This window comes from Babylonia areolata, chromosome 22 (assembly GCF_041734735.1).
Source record: "Babylonia areolata isolate BAREFJ2019XMU chromosome 22, ASM4173473v1, whole genome shotgun sequence".
Lineage (NCBI taxonomy): Eukaryota > Metazoa > Mollusca > Gastropoda > Neogastropoda > Buccinidae > Babylonia > Babylonia areolata.
The window spans coordinates 28779675-28799674 of record NC_134897.1 but is presented as its reverse complement, the minus strand read 5'-3'; the positions used below and the strand labels follow the sequence as shown (position 1 = coordinate 28799674).

At 44.0% G+C, this 20000-nt stretch overlaps 1 protein-coding gene across 2 annotated transcripts in view; it reads right to left on the bottom strand.

The window, feature by feature from the left end:
- Window positions 1-20000, bottom strand: part of LOC143297366 (uncharacterized) — a 44087-nt gene that overhangs the window by 14203 nt on the left and 9884 nt on the right. For both annotated transcript variants that reach the window (XM_076609674.1, XM_076609675.1), the window contains 4 exons: window positions 6352-6512; window positions 5708-5752; window positions 4378-4484; window positions 1008-1204 (listed from right to left, as the gene is read on the bottom strand). In XM_076609674.1, the coding sequence (XP_076465789.1) occupies window positions 1008-1204; window positions 4378-4484; window positions 5708-5752; window positions 6352-6512 (510 nt within the window). The remainder of the gene's footprint in view (window positions 1-1007; window positions 1205-4377; window positions 4485-5707; window positions 5753-6351; window positions 6513-20000) is intronic.

Here is a 20000-nt window from a genome sequence, read left to right as displayed (position 1 = left end):
TGCCACTGTCACGCACCAGCACAGCAGATGTGGAATTACACTGTACACGAGTTTGTCCGATCGCAGCTTAGTGACGGACGTCTCCTCAAGAATAAAAGAAGTTTCAGCAATCGGACAAATCCATATACGCTACACCACATCTGCTAGGCAGATGCCTGACAGCAGCATAACCTAACGCCCTTGTCAGGCCTTGAGCGCATGCTTATATATTTGTGTACCTATCAGAGTGGATTTCTTTTTACATAATTTTGCCAGAGAACAACACTCTCGTTGCCATGGGTTCTTTTTCAGTGCGTCAACTGCGTGCTGCACACGGGACACTCGGTTTATCGTCTCATCCAAAAGACAAGACGCTCAGTTTGATTTTCCAATCAAACTTGGGAGAAAGGGCGAGAGCGGGATTCGAACCCACGCCCGACACTCACGGACTCTCTGTATTAGTAGCTGAGCGTCTTAACCTTTTCCCACTTTCCTCCTTCGTCGCCTCTTCGAGAAACATGAACACGATCAGAAACAGAAAGACAAACAGATGTTTTGAATTATTGTCTATTACTCCGACAATTTTCTGGATGTTAGAATCAAAGTCCAGTTGGTATCTACCTTTGATTGATTATGTTTGTAAAAATAAGCATGTTTTATCCTGTTTTAGGAATGTTTGAGATGGTTATACTTTACTCTCAGTCAGTCCAGTCTTTCGCAGTTCTGCCTGTTGTAACCTATGGCACTTTTTTATGTATCTTTTACTGTATTACTTACTGTATCAGTAACCCCAACACCTCTTCCCATCGCCCCACCCCGCACGCCCCAACCCCCACGCGCGCTGCACACACATGTACTACCCCCACACCCATCCTCCCTCCGTCTAATATCACTTACCAGTGAAAAGACGTTTAACTGAAGAAAGAAAGACAAACACAAACACATAAATAGAAACAGAAAGACATACACAAGCACAGACAAAAACAGGAACACAAACACAAACCACACAAACAGAAAGAGAACCGGACCTTCCGTGAGGTTGATCTCCAGCTCGTGGTAGGCCCAGGACCCGAAGGACAGGTTGCAGGCCTGGGTGTCGAAGGGAAACCTGGTGACGTCCAGCTGGCACACGCTGTTCACCACCACCGGGAACAGCTGCTCCACCCCGCCCTCCGCCGTCACCACCATCCGGTAATCCTCCACCCCGGACAGGTTCGATTCCACGCTGTGAGGAGGTGGAGCAGGTGGATGAGGTGGAGGAGGAGGAGGTGGTGGAGAGGGGGAGAGGAGGAGGGGGAGGAGTAGGAGTAGGAGGAGGGGGAAGAGGAGGGGGAGGAGGGCAGGAGGAGGAGAGGTGGTGGTGGAGGAGTAGGAGGAGGGGGAAGAGGAGGGAGAGGAGGGCAGGAGGAGGAGAGGAGGAGGGGGAGGAGTAGGAGGAGCGGGAGAGGAGGAGGAGGGGGAAGAGTTGGAGGAGGAGGAAGGGGAGGAGGAGGATGGATGAGGAAGAGGAGGAGGGGGAGGAAGAGAGAAGGAGGAGAGGAGGAGGAGGAGGGGGAGAGAAGGAGGAGGAGGAGGAGGAGGAGGAGGAGAGGAGGATGGGGAGGAGGTGGAAGAGGAGAGAAGGTGAGGGAGGAGGAGGGTGTGGTGTGGTGTGGTGTGGTGTGGTGTGGTGTGGTGTGTGGTGTGCTGTGCTGTAATTTTTTTAACCCGAAATTCAAGTCGTTCGCTTGATATTCCTACTTGGGAAATGCCGACCAATTAGTTATGAAAAGAACCTGGTCATTATTGTATTGTATTGTATTGTATTTATATTGTATTGTATTGTATTTATATTGTATTGTATTGCATTGCATTGTATTGTTTTGTTTTGTATTGTGTGGCACCGTATCGTACCGTATTGTATTGTATTGCATTGCATTGTATTGTATTGCAATTTATGGCATTGTATTGCACCGCATCACATCATATCGTATCGTATTGCATTATATTGTATTGAATTGTACTGTATTAATCTTTCGTCACAACAAATTTTTCCATGTGAAATCGGGGCTGCCCTCCCCAGGAAGAGCGCATCGCTACAGTGAGAACGCCACCGTATTTTGTTTGTTTGTCTGTTTGTTTTTTGTTGTTGTTTTTTCTTTCTCCAAATGTATTCTCTTCACTATCAATAGTATTTTGCCATGGATAGACAACCCTTATGTTACCGTGGGTTCTCTTTTACGCCGCGCTGAGTGCATGCTGCACACGGGACCTCGGTTTATCGTCTAACCCGAATGACTAGCTGTCCAGACCACCACTCGAGGTCTAGCAGGGGGAGTGCGGGGGGACCGGGGGGAGGGGGTGGGGTGAAAGGAGAAGATACCGGCGCGTGCGGGGGTTCGATCCCGTGTTGGCCCAGGACGCTTAACCACTGAGCCACCATTCCATTATTCGTGGAGCAAGGTCGATGGTGATGATCGATGTTAAATTAACACAGCACTGCAGACAGCTGGAGAGACTAAGTCGTGACAGCTGACTGTCGTTTCTATCGCCTAAAATCTGATATCTATCATCGACACGACGGATGTTGGGCTCTGAATCATCAGAAGCAGAATCATATTTATTGAAAACCGTGTGAATGGTTTATAGACAAACAGCTGTGTGTGTGTGTGTGTGTGTGTGTGTGTGTGTGTCGGGGAGGGGTGGGAAGTGTGTGTGTGTGGGCGGGGGAGGGAGTGTGTGTGTGTGTGTGTGTGTGTGTGTGTGCGTGTGTGTGTGTGTGTGTGTGGTGTAGTGTGTATGCGCGTGCGTGCGTGTGTGTGGGGGGAGGTGTGTGTGTGTGTGTGTGTGAGTATAGTGTGTGTGTGCGTGCGTGCGTGTGTGTGAGTGTGTGTGTCCCCAATCACTTTCTCTTGTCTTCTTTCCCTCCTTCTCTCTCACCTAGCCCCTCCCTCCCTCTCACTCCCCTTCCCACCCACTCCCTCTCTCTCAGTCAGCGCTCACTCTCTCCCTCTTACTCTCTCGGTCTTTAACATCATCTCCATCCATTTGTCAATTCGTCCACCCATGTTTCGATCTGCCTGTCTATCCATTCATTCTCCCACCTGTCTATCTATCCATCCATACATGCTTCTATCTATCTATCTATCTATCTATCTATCTATCTATCTGTCTGTCTGTCTGTCTGTCTGCCTGTCTGTCTGTCTATCTATCTATCTATCTGTCTGTCTGTCTGTCTGTCTGTCTGTCTACTTATTTACTCATTGATACATCTGTACATCTATCTCCCTACATACAAATATCTGTTTGTCTATTCATTCATCGATATACCCATCAATACATCTCTATCTACCTGCCTATTTGTCTCATCGATACATCCATATATCTATTATCTATCTGTTGTGCGTAACTTCCCCACCTATCTATTGATATACTGACTGATACATCCGTTTATCGATATACCCCTTTCCAGTCATTACGAAATGACCTGTGATAGAGTCTCCTATCTACCAACTTATATGTTAATTTACTCATCGATGCACCCATCTATCTATACAGTATCCACACACCCCTCCTCTTCTGAACGATAATACTCAAATGTATACATTAATACTTTAATAAATGTCTCCAATCACCGATATTTGTGACGGGACATTAAACAAAATTCCTCCTCCTCCTCCTGTCCATACATCTCTCAAACCATCAATCAGGGTCCGACAAGTTAATTTCCACGTGGGTTAAGAAAGTGGTCTTGATTTGATTTGACTTGTCATAGACAGTTTCCTATCTACCTACATATCTGTTTGTTTGCTGGTCGATACATACATTTATCAATATAGCTATCCATCCACCAACCGATCCATGCATCCATTTATAGTCCCCTATCTGTTTATTTACTCACAGAAACATCCATCCATCCCCTCTCCACCAATCCAACACCCCACCCCACCCCCTCTCATAAGCCGACTTGTCATACAGTTTACTATCTACATGTATATGTATTTATTTACTCTTCGATTTATCCACCCTCCACCTCCGCACACCCCTCAGGTACTGACTTGGCATATATTTTTCTATCTTCCATATATCTATTCGATTCATCCATCCCCACCCCATACCCCACCCCCCAACCCCTCACACACACCCCACCTTTCACACACACACCCCTCAGGAACTGACTTGTTATATCTAAAGTTTCCTATCTACCGACAGATCACTTCATTAACTCATCAATTCATCCACCACCCACCCTCCACCCCCATGCACCCCCCTCCCAACACACACACACACACAAACACACACTATTTATCTCTTCTAGTTATTCACTCATCTAAACATCGATACATCCACCACCACCCCTCCTCCAAAGCAGCACCCCGCGACCCCCCGCACCCCTCCTCCGCCCCCTGAGGGACTGACTTGTCATAGAGGGTGATGTCGGGGGTCCACATGACGCTGTGAGGGACCACCAGTCTGCTGACGTTCCACAGGCTGGAGTTCCACTGCAGGCGACAGTCCCACCACTTCTGCTCCATCCGGCCCGCCACCAGCCACCCAAGGGACGTTCACACGCGCACACGCACACACACACACACACACACACGCACAGAGAAACACGCACACACAGTAATAACGTAAACACGCACACACACACACACACACGTACACACACGCACACATTACATGCACACACGCAGACACACACACACGCACACACACACACACACATTCACACACACACGCACGGTATTTTGTGAGTATTAAATAAAAGAAAAGAAAAAGAAAAAAAACCAATAAAATTTAATCAACGCTTCAAAAAATAATAATAACAAAAATTAGTAGATAAAACAAAAAAATGAGAAAAAAAACAACCCTATAACAACAACAAACAGAAAAGACCCAGCTGCCTGACGGAAAGATTCACTTCATCCTGCACGGAATTAAGAACTAGTGAAGGTGATCTGCATATGTTGGGTTTCTTCTTTTCTTTTCTTTTCTTTTTTTTTTTTTTTAAACATTTTTTTATATATAAAGATGATTGTATGTGAAGTTTCAATGCCCTCAGGGGGCACACGAAATACACTTCTTGCACTGCCCTTACCTTCACAATGGACAGAAGCAAAAAAAGAGATAATCAGGCCGAAGAAAAGACGACAACGAAGTATGATGAACGTGTAACTAGATCGAATCGAATGTCGGTAGCCTACACTATAGTCGCAAACATTGTAAAAGAAAGCCGCGGCAAAGCAAGAATGAAGCAAACATGCTTAAAAGTCATCACGACCTGGGTGCGGTCCGGCCCCATTAGAGTGTAAGGAGTTAAGGGCCGAAACACTTGACTGAGGGGGGCTTCTTCTCCGAAGACCTGGTATTTTCTAGCTCTCCCAAGAGTTTCTTATCACTAGTAGACTTGTCACGTCAAGCGTAGACAAAAGAAATGAAATCGTTGCTGAAGGCGCTGACTGGCTGAGCAGACGACCACCAGGCTGTCTTAGTACTGCGATGTGCGCGAAATTTGGCCACTGACCTAGTTTGCACCGGTTTGACGTGTTACAGCATATGACACACACAAAAAAAGACAAAACAAAACACACACAAAAAAACAACAAAAAACAACAACAACATCAACAAAAAACCCAACAACAAACAAACAAAAAAACGTTTATACACTACGGAAATATGAGACAGATAAGATAGGAGAGACAGGGAGACAGACAGACTGATAGATAAAGAAGAAAAGGAGACTTACCAGTCTGAGCCATAACTTTGTTGATAAAATCTGTTTGGGGTCGTCCTGGAAAAAAACAAGGTTCAATCAAGGTTTCTGATGAACGTCGATGAAATGCACTCAACAGAAAGAATATGATTGTGTTTCTCTGTCTTTGTGTCTGTATGTCTTTGTCTCTGTACATCCCTCTCTTTCTCTATCTCTTCCCCGCACACTGGTTTTATCGACCTTTTTTTTTTATAATTCTTTCACCAATGATTAGCAAGATGAAACATTAATTTTAAAAAAATCAAAAACAATCAATCATTTTTATGACATCCACGGTATAAGAGTTAAAAACAAACGCTATGTAAAAGAGCTTCTTTTTTTAAACATGATTTCAGATTATTCGGGAGAATGTGCACAGATTCTTTTCTTCTTCTTTTTTTGTCTTTCCTCCCGATATTCTCTCTCTCTCTCTCTTACACACATACACACACGCGCGCGCGCGCGCGCGCACACACACACACACACACACACACACAACTCTCTCTCTCTCACACACACACACACACACACACACACACACACATACATGTACACAAACACACGCACACCTTTCCCCCTCCTACCCCTCCCCCCTCCCGCCCCGTCCCCCTCCCTTCCTCCCCGCCACACACGCTTACCAGCTCCTGAATCTTATGCAGGGCCACCCTCATGGCCACTGTGGTGGTGGAGGGGTAGCCTTCTCCGCAGAGGGGTCTGACGGAAGACTCGTATCCTCTGAACACTGTCCGGAACATCACGTCGCTCAGGGCCCCGCCCCCATCCTTGTTGCTGCCAGATGCTGTGACAGTAAAAATAGATAGAGAGGAGGAGGAGGAGGGGGGGGGGGGAGAAGAAGAAGAACAAGAACAAGAACAAGGAGGAGGAGGAGGAGGACAATAACAATGACGACAACGACAACAACAACGACAACGACAAGTAAAAGAAGAAGATGGTGGAGGTGGAGAAGGAGGAGGAGAATGGAGGAGGGAGGGAAGAGGTAGAGGAATAAGAAGGAGGAGGAGGATTGAAAGAAGAAGAAGAAGAACAACAACAACAACAGCAACAAGAACAACAAGGACAACAACAACGACATCAATAACAAGTAAAAGAATAAGGAGGAGGAGAAGGGGGGGGGGGGTAGAGAGATAGAGAAACAAGAATGATATGGAAGATGGGAAGACAAAGAAAAAGAAGGAACAGAAGAAGAAGAAGGAGGAGGAGGAGGAAGAAGAAGAAGATGAACATGATGATGATGATGATGATGATGAAACGTTCCAGAGAACGACAGACAAACCCGATAAATATGTCAACACATTCCACACGCACTACATCAATCAAGCTTTCAAAACGAAACTAAAAAATAAAACAAAACAAAAAATGAAGAAAAAAAGAAGAAGAAAAAAAAACTGTCTTGTTTTCCTCCAAAACCCCATCACCATATTCACAGACAGAAAGCTGGCATACAGGACTCCCTGTCTGCGGTATCTTTTCACCCGGTCCAGACGGCTATCAGACATGCTGACGCGAAACGTTTTCTTTTTACCGATTCGTGGACAAAACAACGAACTGCTGGCATTTGCATCCAATGACGTAGTGATTTACATGATCAGACGAGAGTTCTTCACAGACAGAACTGTTTTATTCATGAGCGTTGATACCCATTCTGGGGGTGGACTATCATTGTTGTAGCTGCTGTTATTCTACTGACTGTGAAGCTCTAGAGAGAGAAAGAGAGAACAAAATGGAATGTTTTTTGTTGTTGTTTTTTCTGTCCCATCATTTGCGCCGTTTCAGTGGCATTCCTCCCACGCCGCTCATTTCGAGTCCCCCAATACACTGCCACACCTGGGTTCGTTTCGGTTGTCGCGGTCCCAGAGTCGGCAGTTCGCAGGGAACTATCGATGTCAGGTAGCCAGAGGCCACGCACCAGAGGAGACCCTGCACAGCTGCTGATTCACTTTGGTGGTGTTCAGTGGTGCCTGTTCTGATTTGACGTTCTTAGGACACCTCCTAGTAAGCCTCCTACTGACGACCCCCACAGAATGGAGACCGCCACCACGTCCCTTCAGCAACATTCCTCCATGAATCTGTCGTCACCGAAGACATTGACAGGACTCACCCCAAGCACGGAAGTGGATGGGAATCGAATCTGAGGTCACCACGACAGCAGGTCATGAAAGGCCAAAATATATGAGAGTTTATTCAAGATTAGGCGTGACAATGTTGGGGTGTGTGGCAATGAGGGAGGAAGCAGTGTGTGTGTGGAGGGGAAGGGGATGGGGGAGGGGGGGGGAGAGGTTGTTGGAATTCTATGTATTCTGGCAACGTAAATAACAAATTCATGTATTATTAAAAAAAATATATGAGTGCATGAATATAAGTGATATATTATTGGCTCAGCACGGAATTTATCTTATTTCAAGTGATTATCTCTCCCTCTCTCCCTCTGCGCGCATGCGTGCCTGTGTGTGTGTGTGTGTGTGTGTGTGTGTGTGTGTGCGCGCGCGCGTGCGTGCGTGCGTGCGTGTGTGCGTGTGTGTGTGTGTGTGCAATCTGAGAGGGGTTTCCCCTTCACTCTTTTTACCTAGCTCCCTGCAGGCACACTCTGATCGGATGGACAGACCAGCTCTTCTTACCCACCGTTCACGCAGCAATATAACGGACAGGTGATGGTTCTTGCACTTCGTCGTTCCTCCACCACCCCCCACCCCAACCCCCCAAAACCCCGTACCCCCTCTGATAAAAAGTTAAAACCTTGCGTTTCCTTACTCATCTCTCCACCAGGAACCTCCACCCACCCACCCCCAGGCCCCCGATCCCCACTCCACCGCAACTCCTCTCATCCCCTGACCACCCCACCCCCACCCCCACCTCCCTTCCCACTTCCTGTCGAGAGAAGCAGGTGGACCTCAACAGGTACATCGTCAAATTGCTTTCTGCACCTGGTAGATAACGGATGAGAGCTTTGGTTGGCAGTGTGTGTTTCCCACAGACAGACAACGATCATCAAACACAGGACGTTAACTAATTAGTATGGTAATTCAACAGTCGTTAATGTATGCATGTGCCCGATGCCATGGTAGACCCTGATGACGGTGCAAACTGCGGTGTGAAAGATGTGTCTGTTCACTTTGTATGGATGTGTATATAATGTCACTGAAGATGAGCGATGATGATTATCTAGTCAGTGACGACATTGTTAACTGCTGCTTAAGACACCACCACCCTATACAGATAGATGATGGCAGATAAACACACACACACACACACACACACACACACACACACACACACACACACATATATATATATATATATATATATACAAACACACACACACATAAAACACACACACACACACACACACACACACACACACACACACACACACACACACACACACACACACACATACACACAGAGCCAGACTGACTTGGTATTCTAACGCACTTTGATCTAATTGATGACGCTGTATAAATGTACAATTACTGTACAAATGACTTATCATCATCATCAGTTATATTATACAATTATTATTATTATTATAATTATCACCATCATCATCATCATTATTATTATTAGCATCGTCATCATCATCATCATCATCATCAATAATTTTATTGTAGTAGTAGAAGTAGTAGTTCATTTAGCAGCAACAGCAACAGCAGCAGTAGCAGTAGTTGTTGTTGTGTGGTCGTAACAGTAGACGCAGCAGAAGCAGTAACACTGACGACACCCATATTTTAGCAAAGTATTATGAGCTATTGCCATCAGGACGACGCTAGAGAACTTTTAAGTTGAAATCCAGAGCTATGAAGACTTTTATTCCACGTTCAATCCACCTTTCAAATTCTTGAGAACTGTGTGTGTGTGTGTGTGTGTGTGTGTGTGTGTGTGTGTGTGTGCGTGCGTGCGTGCGTGCGCGCGCGCGCGCGCACTCTCATGTGAGACGTGTGAAAGTCCGTGCATGATAGGTTGTACCTTGTTCTAGTTGTGGTGTGTGTGTGTGTGTGTGTGTGTGTGTGTGTGTGTGTGTGTTTACTGAGCTTAAAAACGTGATAATTGGTTATTATGAATGTGCAATATGTAGGAGGAATAATGTGCAACATGCAGGATGAATGTACAATGGAATATGTCTAATGCTAACGTCCATATTCTAAATATATTTATGTTAATAATTACGATGTAATAATTAATTGCAATGTTTTAAAAGCGAATATGTGAAATGCTTTTATTTGAGAACATATGTTTATTACTCTCGTTTAATCAAGTAATCCGCGTGTGTGGGGTGGGTGTGGGGTGGGTGGGTGCGGGTGTGTGCTGATTATCTGGTTGCGGTTTTCCGCAATTTATCTTTATTCTTATCTTATCTGTCTATTATAATCAATGTGCAGTATAGTAGGTTATGCTTATAATTATATTCAAATAATGTTTCTTAATTCTTTCTGTTTTTACATTAAGAATACTAGTTATTACCTGCAGTGTGTGGATGTATGTATGAAACGGTGTATGTGATATTTTTTACATTTGTATCTTCGTAATATTCGTAAAAGCTGTTGTTGACTTTTACAGTTATGGCCCCCATGTTGTTTACTTGTCTATGTTGTGATAATGCACCTGACCAAATTTCTCCAGTTGGAGATAATAAAGTTATTCTTATCTTATCTTATCTTATCTTAACAGTAGTAGCAGTACCATTATAATCATTATTATTATGAAAACTGACCCAATTCAGGTGGGACAACTCGGAGTGTACGTCAACAAACTGCGAAACCTCACACCCGGAGCATGGGTAATGGGGCCAGAGAGATGACCGACTGTATCAAACCACGGGCCACAGTCAACAGGGCTTTACCCTGATCGATGTGTTACTCTCTCTCTGTCACCGTCACTGACTTGTGCGCCGAATATCCATCATTGGAAGGCTAACAATAACATGTCCTGCAAACTACAGCGCTTAAGGTCTGTCTGCCTTTCGACATTAACGATACAGGGCTGAGTACGAGAATGGGAGAGGGTGTCGGGGTGTGGGTGGGGTGAGGGGAGACAGTGTTTACCGCAATTCACCAGTATTCATTGCTATTAAAAACTGTCGGTATCATTATCATTATTATCATTATCTTTATTATTATTATTATCATCATCATTATCATCATCATCAATATCATTGTTATTGTTGTTGTTGTTGTTAGTAGTAGTAGTAGTCGTAGTAGTAGTAATGGTTGTAATAGTGGTGGTGGTGGTAATTGTAGTCATCATCATCAATATTATTATTATTATTTATTTATTATTATTATAACTATTATCATCATCATCATCATCAATATCATTGTTGTTGTTGTCAGTAGTAGCAGTAATGGTGGTAACAGTGGTGGTGGTGGTAATTGTAGTCATCATCATCAATATCATCATCATCATCATCATCATTATCATCATCATTAGTAGTATCATTATCATTGTTGTTGATGCTGCTGTTGTTGTTGTTGTTATTATGATTATCATATCAATTACAATAGAGAATCTTCGGAATATTCTGATTGTTGAAGTGTGCTTTAATGTCATCAGTTAATTACGAGTGAAAGTAAGACAACAGCAGTTGTCATGGTGCTACAATTAATTGTCAATGTTGTTATCATTACTATGTTGCTATCATTGTCTATTCACCATGCTGATGCTTTCGGGATGAAACAGGATTTACACATCAATTCAGTGTGCTCTGTGTAAGGAAATCCAAGTACAGAAAGAAGAAAACCTTCGTAGCAAAGGGAACTAAGAAGAAAAAGGAAAACCCCATATCCTGTGCAATGATTCCACGTGAAAAAAAAATCCCCGAAGAGCAAGTGTTGGACTGGTTTATAGCAGAACCAAATAATCCTACATTCAGTTTTGGATGGAAAGGAAACGCATTTACACAGAACTATTGGCACCAAGCAGTACGGTACAGAACAGAAAACAAAATACAGTGCAATAATTCTACCGCTATTTATTATTGAATTACCCTCCGGAATTGAATATATTCTGTGTGAAGTTTCACACTTTTTTCTTTCTTTTTTAAAATTCGGAATTCTCCATGTAATTGATCTGATATGTCGGGGTTGCTTCTCTTAAAACGTTGAATATGTGTTACTCGGATTTGTGTGTGTGTGTGTGTGTGTGTGTGTGTGTGCATGTGTGTGGGTACCTTTAGAAAAAAAAAGTCCACGAAAGCTACGGATTAAAAAAAAAAGATATATAAACTAGTTATTAATCAATGATACAGTGCTATAGAGGAAGAGAAAGAGATAACAAAACCTCTGTTCCATGGCACACATGACATATCTGATATCAGGTCAATTCACACACACACACACACACACACACGCACACGCACACATTCTCTCTCTCTCTCTCTCTCACTCACTTTCACTCTTCCTGAATAATGAAGTTAATGATGGAAGGATGTTGCTTTCGTATGTTATAATTGTGTCAGTACCGTGCATAATTATGGATATTTGCTGTTTGTCCGAATGTTTTTGTCCCACAGAAATCCTTGTGTGTTGCTTGTAATGGTTCATTTTCATTGCATGCTTTCCCTACGCCTACTCCCCCCTTGTTTCTTTTATTTATTTGTTTATCTTTTTGTCTGAGGGAAGGCTGTAAAAAAGATATTTTGACTTGGACTTTACACACACACACACACACACACACACACACACAAACTCTCTCTCATTCACACACACACACACACACACAAACTCTCTCTCATTCACACACACACACACACACACACACACACAGAATGTGTATTCATGGCACGCTTGGTTAATACCAGGTGAAAAAAATCGTTGCCGGCTTCTCTGCACAACCCTGTCAGAAATCGACAAATATTGAGGAAGAGAATGAAAGAAAGAAACAAAGAAAGGAAGAATGAGAGGGAGAGAACAGAAGAAGACAGGTGCTGAAGAAGAAATCCTATATTCTACTTTGACCAACACACGTTTCTTTTTCCGTGTCTATCGGATCTTCAAGAGAGTGAGCGCGTGCGTTTGTGCCTGTGTGTATGCAAATGATCCCACGTGCATATATATATATATATATATATATATATATATATATACATATATGTGTGTGTGTGTGTGAGAGAGAGAGAGAGAGAGAGCACGTGCGTCAGTGCCTGTGTGTATGCACGTGATCCCACACGCACGTGCATGCGTGGGGGGGGGGGGGGGCGTGTCTGGTGGTGATACGGTTCGAACAGTAGAATGGTTGGCGACTATTAGGTTTTCTACCCCTTCTACACAACACTTTATTTCACCATTTCATAAATCCATCGTTTGCAATGTATACCTGCGCTCCTTTGTATATGTACAAATATAATTTTTGACTGCAAATTGCTCATAGGTGTTCACTAAGTTTGTTTTTGTGTTTCGTGTGTATGTGCGTACTGGAGTGTTACAGTTGTCATTGAGATTATGTTACTTTGTGGGGTTTGTGAATTGTGCTTCTATAAATGAGTGTGCTTTTATGACTCTTTTATATGTTTGTGTATGTGTCCACTTCCTTGTGCATACAGGGTACATAATTATTGATTAAGCATTGGATTTGTAAAGTGCTGAGACTTTGCTTCTGCATTTATAGCACTATGTAAAAGTAAACCAAGATGATGATGATGATTATCATTATTATGAGTATGATTTATTTTTTTATGATTATCATCATCAGCGTCTGCGGGCACACATCCGTTTTGGGAGAAAGCGGTCATCAATATTCAAACAAAACAAGGGGGATAAAAAGAGCAGGTTGATAATGTACGTTCCATTCCATCCTCACACCCCTTCCCCACCCCTACCCCACCACCTTCCCACCGCGTTTTCACTATACACGGATGCTGCATAATCAATTCCCAGCGGCAGAGAACTTATCAGGTTTCAGCCCCACCCATCCACACCTACATCCCCTCATAATACCCTAACCTTTTTCCCCCATCAGTCTCCCCCATTCCCCTCCCCCCCACCACCCACCACGAACCACCCACCCAGCCGATAGAGGGACACGAGATCATGGGCAAAGCAAACAAGCCTAGCGTCGACAAAATGTTTACCACACTATGATTCCAATAAGCGAACCGCTGGACTAATAAGAGACGAGGCAACATGGTGATCAAACACCCAGCTAGTCATCGGGGGGCGGGGGGGGGAGTGGTGGTTGTGGGGTTGGAGATGGAGGGGGGGGGGGAGAGGCTTTACGCTAATGTGTTAATGTTGCTGTCATTGATAGCGCGTGCCGAATATCAATCATAGGTTACTCACAGGTCCTCCAGGGGTTTTGCGTGTGTGTTTTGTTGTTGTTTTTTTCCTTCTTTTTTTTTCATCCCTGAATTATGCGTGCGTATAAAACGACTGGTGTGAAAGCGCTCTGATTTGTCTCTGTGCTATATGAATAGGTCTCCCTGCTGTCCTCAGCCAGCACATTCCGTCTTCGAGGGGTGCGCTAGAAATGCATGTCGGTGATGTGATGATGACGACGACGACGATGATGATGATGATGATTATGAATGAGTGTGCCTGAACGTATCCGTGTACCGTAATCTGCTCTTCTCTACCCACTCTGCGGAATCTCTGCCGGTGTAGTATCCCAGATTGTCCCCCACCTGGAAACATCCCCCGGGGACAAACTGACTGCTGGAAATGTCCCCAGGGGACTTTCTCACCGTTCATAATGTCCCCTGCGGACATTGTTAGCGGCCAAAATGTCCCCTTTTGTTGGGTTTTAGCCTCGTTCTGAAATGTCCCCCTTACCCTGAAAATTGTCCTCCCCATGTATCCCGTAACGTCCCCTTTGCCAATAATTGTGCGTGTGTGTGTGTGTGTGTGTGTGTGTGTGTGTGTCTGTGTGTGTCTGTGTGTGTGTGTGTCTGTGTGTGTCTGTGTGTGTGTGTGTGTGTGTGTGTGTAGTTGTAAGTGTAGGAGGGGGGGGGATGTCTGTGAGTCTGTTTATATATTTCTGTGTCCATGTCTATTTTCTTGTTTAAAGCTAGCATGTAAACCAGTGTATAAGTGTATACATCCAGTTGTATGCCGTACAAGCATTGGGTTCATGCTTATGAATATAACAAGTATTTGTACACCCGCGCTCATGTGTGTGTGTGTGTGTGTGTGTGTGTGTGAGATTGTGTCTGTAATTGTCTTTGTCTGATGCGTGCATGCGTGTGTGGGGGAGGGGGACCGAGGAGCGTGCAAATATGTGTCTGTATGCATATACGCGCGCGCGTGTAGGTATATGTTAAAGTTATTTAAGTGATAAAAACCATTTTCAATGCAAAATCTTCGGTATATATTCCCTGAGTTTCCTGGTCTTTCTGTCAGCGTGATAATGCCACTGGGTAAAATTTCTGAACATGCATCAGTTGACAAAACTGAAGAGATTATTATATGGGAGAGAGACAGAGACAGACAGAGAGAGAGAGATAGACAGAAAGAGAGACGTGTGTATATGTGTTAGTGACATGAAAATATTGAAATAACAGTTTGAAAACAAACAAATGACATACCACGGACATTTTAAGAGAGAAACATGTGATGTCACAAAATTTTCATGTCCTCAATAAAACAGTGAACAGTGAACGTCAGACCACAAAATGCATTAACAATACAATTTTAAAAACAAAAACAAAAAAAATCAAATAAAAAGTGGTGCAAAATATCTCTTCGTATTGTGTGGAGGCCAGCAGTTCTGTGAAATGCTCTTTTCTCGACTTTTTTCTTTGTTCTGCATCCCTGAGTGTGCTTGGGTAAATATACTGACCTTTTTCAAGTATGAAACCACATGGGCACAGTTTTCATCACCCACGCTGAATTCGATACATTCAGCTTTTGACACTCTTGCAGAGAAAAATCAGTCATCGCTAACCCCCCCCCCCCCCCCCCCCCCCCCCCCCCCCCTTCCTGCTGCACGCACACGACCTACACCAATACAGGTTCAGACTCATACATATGGGCGCTCGCACACACACACACACACACACGCGTGCGCGCGCGCACACCGCGTGCTTGCAGATGTAACAAGTGTCCTGTTGGAGAAAAGCTGGGGGCGTGAGGAGAGGGTGTAGAGGAGGGGACGGACATTTTCGGCGGAGGGGACATTACGGTATACAAGGGGGTGACATTTTCAGGGTAAGGGGGACATTTCAAAACGAGGCTAAAACGCAAAAAAGGGGACATTTTGGCCGCTGAAAATGTCCGCATGGGACATTATGAACGGTGAGAAAGTCCCCGGGGGACATTTCCAGCGGTCAGATTATCCCACGGGGACGTTTCCAGGGTGGGGGACAGTCTGGGATGCTACACTGGTACACACATGTATCTATCCATTTTAGACGAAAGCGTTCATCAATAATTCAAACAAAACAGAGGGAGTAAAAATAAAAAGCTGATCTTGTGCGTTCCACTCCATCTTTACCACCACCACCACCCCTTCCCACCACCTTCCAATATACGGATGCGGGTATAATTCCCAGCAACAGTGTACCTCGTTACCAACTTTTTAGCAACACACCCCATCTTCCTCCCTGCCCCCTAGTGTTTCCCAATCTCCCTGATATCACACGAAAGCCCTGTGACGCTTTCAGTCAGTCCATCTCTACTATCACACACACACCCTGTCCCACCCACACGTTTGTGTCCACCCACGGGGGCCGTGTGTAAATGATTTAACTCCCCAGAGCTGATAACCCATCCCATCAGAGAAACCACCCCCCTGACAACGTTTTAGCACCCCCTCGTGTGTCCCCCTCCCACCCCCACGGCTGTCCCCTCCTCCCTACACCCCCCCCCCCCCACACACACACACACACCTCCCTACACCCCCACACCCCATCCTCCCACCCCCAATTACCATTAACTGGATACGTGTCACAAGTGGACGGTAACTTGGGCATCAACAAGTCATTATTGCTTACCACTCTTCACGGTAATGGGCGGGACCGTTGAGCCATTAACTATTAGGTATTCATAGCTCAGTGGGCGGGATGACTCTTTAGAGGGAGCGTGTGTCTCCATGGAAACAAGATGACAGGTGACAAAACACTAGGAAGGTCACGGGGCCAAAGAGGGTGTGTGACGTTACTATATTAGTCTTCTAATACAGGACATTTTATCGTCTCCAAGGAGAAATTACCAACTGTTGCGTCCCGAAAGAGCATCCTTTGCAGGGCGTTGGCAGGTCACAGTGGTCATGCAGCTGGCAGTGGGAACTAACTGTCTGCCTGCTGAATGGGGAGAATGATAACACGCTGTGTTGAGGGTTGAGGGCTGGAAGAAGAGGGTTCGCTCCACCAGCACAGGAAGAGCTGAGCGTGTACCTAGGGCCTGGTCAATATCAGGTGACAAGTTCGTTGAGAGTTTCTCTTCATATTTGTATTTGTTTTGGTTTTTTGTTGTTGTTGTTTGTTTTTTTATCGCAACAGATTTCTCTGTGTGAAATTCGGGCTGCTCTCCCCAGGGAGAGCGCGTCGCTACACTACAGCGCCACCCATTTTTTTGTATTTTTTTCTGCGTGCAGTTTTTTATATATTATTTGTTTTTCCTATTGAAGTGCATTTTTCTACATAATTTTGCCAGGAACAATCCTTTTGTTGCCGTGGGTTCTTTTACGTGCGCTAAGTGCATGCTGCACACGGGACCTCGGTTTATCGTCTCATCCGAATGATTAGTCCAGACCACCACTCAAGGTCTAGTGGAGGGGGAGAAAATATCCGCGGCTGAGCCGTGATTCGAACCAGCGCGCTCAGATTCTCTCGCTTCCTAGGCAGACGCGTTACCCCTAGGCCATCACTCCACACACAGCCATGTCACACACAGATACAGACACAGACACACACACACACACACAGAAACTGGAAGATTAAGGTAGGCCCTTTCTCAGTATTTCATTATGGGCTTTTGCTTTTATTTTTGTATGAAAACTGCATGTTATGTTTTTAATTGTTTTGACGGTGAGTGTTTTAAAGTTATTGTTGTTTTTTTAATTTTTTTTTTATTTTATTCTTAAATTTTTAAATTTTCTGATGACAAAATCTGTAGGAACCCTGAATGTGCTTGGCTCAACTGAGCATGGCCCTTTTTTGTTTGTTTGTTTGTTGGTTGGTTCTCGTTTTATTTCAGCCATCTTGTCTTTCTACGTAGACACATTTATCTTACCTTCTAATTCTGTTGGATGTACGTAAACACAGGTATCAACAGGACTCGGGGGCACTAGACAGCACCAGAAATGGGTCACACGTTGGACAGCTCGCGTGTCCAAAGAGCTGACGGCTAACACAAGACGGGGCACAGTTCACAAGGTAATGAATGCACGTGCAGCCGACTATTTGTCGCTGATGGTGATGGCAATGGCGGCGTGAAAGGTCAGCCTGTTGACCCTGGCGCCTTTACAATTATGCTTGCACGACAGAAAAGGAACGAACGTTTATTTATTTATTTTATTCATGTCTTTTATTTTTTTGTATTCATTTCCTTTTCTTTTCCTTTTTTAACATCTTTTTCTCATCTACGCAGGGTTAATACTTACCCAGAGACGAGAAACACTATTGAATTGCGCTGCGTTGGTGTACTATTGTACAGTATTCTATTGTGTTGTGTTGTGTTGTGTTGTGTTCTATTGCATTGCATTGTAGTGTAGTGTAGTGCATTGTGCTGTATTGCATTGCAATGTATTGTATTCTGTTGCGTTGTGTTGTGTTGTACTGTATTGTGATTTACTGTGCTGTATTGTATTGTATTGTGTTGTGTTGTGTTGAGTTGTATTGAGTTGTGTTATATTGTATTGTATTTTATTGTATCGCATTGTACTGTACTGCACTGAATTGCATTACATTGTATTTTATTGCATACAAATGTATTGTGTTTCATTGTATTGTGCTGCAATATAATGAAATAGTATTGAACTGCAGCTGCAGCAGATGTTTCTTTCTGTGTTAAATTCGGACTTCTCTCCCTTTACTGCCGAAGCTTTAGCACCCCCTCCCCTCCCATCTCCCTTCCCTCTCCTGAGGTACGCCATGTCAAACCAAAGTAGGCAATAATTCAATACAAAGTATCAAGATCATTGACAGATGTAGATAATATATCAGTGCAAAGTATCAGAATCACTGACATCTGTAAGCAGTATATCAGTACTAAGTATCAAGATCATTGACAGATGTAGACAATACATCAGTACAAAGTATCAGAATCACTGACATCTGTAAGCAGTATATCAGTACAAAGTATCAAGATCACTGACAGATGTAGGCTATAATTCAGTACAAAGTATAAGAATCACTGACATCCGTAAGCAGTATATCAGTACAAAGTATCAAGATCACTGACAGATGTAGGCTATAAGTCAGTACAAAATATCAAGATCATTGACAGGTGTAGGCTATAAGTCAGTACAAAGTATTAAGATCATTGACATCTGTAAGCAGTATATCATTACAAAGTATGAAGATCACTGACATCTGTAAGCAGTATATCATTACAAATTATCAAGATCATTGACATCTGTAAGCAGTATATCATTACAAAGTATCAAGATCATTGACATCTGTAAGCAGTATATCATTACAAAGTATCAGGATCATTGACAGCTGCAGGCAATATACCAGTACAAAGTATAAGGATCACTGACAGCTCTAAGCAATATATCAGTACAAAGTATAAGGATCATTGACAGCTCTAGGCAATATATCAGTACAAAGTATCAGGATCATTGACAGATGTAGATTATAAGTCAGTACAAAGTATCAGGATCATTGACAGATGTAGATTATAAGTCAGTACAAAGTATCAGGATCATTGACAGATGTAGATTATAAGTCAGTACAAAGTATCAGGATCATTGACAGATGTAAGCAGTATATCAGTACAAAGTATCACGATTATTGACAGACGTGGGCAATATGGAGTCTCCCGTCGGACCGACTAATGAGTAGGCAGGCAGGCTTATCTGTCGGTGTGTGTCCTCATATGGGAGAAGAGGCCGAATCTGGATGTGCAGCACTTCCCACAGGTGTTGCAAGGGAAAACGTCTCCAGAAGTTGAACCCTGCTTCCTTCGCTCACGCTTCTCCTTAATAGTCAGCGTTCTCTTCTTTTCAAACGTCTTTATACCACTAGAGCACAGCATCCTCCAGCGAGAACGGTTAAGGGCATCAGTTTCCCAGGAAGCGATGTCTATGTCACAGGCTTTGAGGTTTGTCTTCAAGGTGTCCTTGAAGCGCTTGCAGGGTCTTCCAAGTTCGCGGTGGCCTTTCTTCAGCTGGCTTCGAG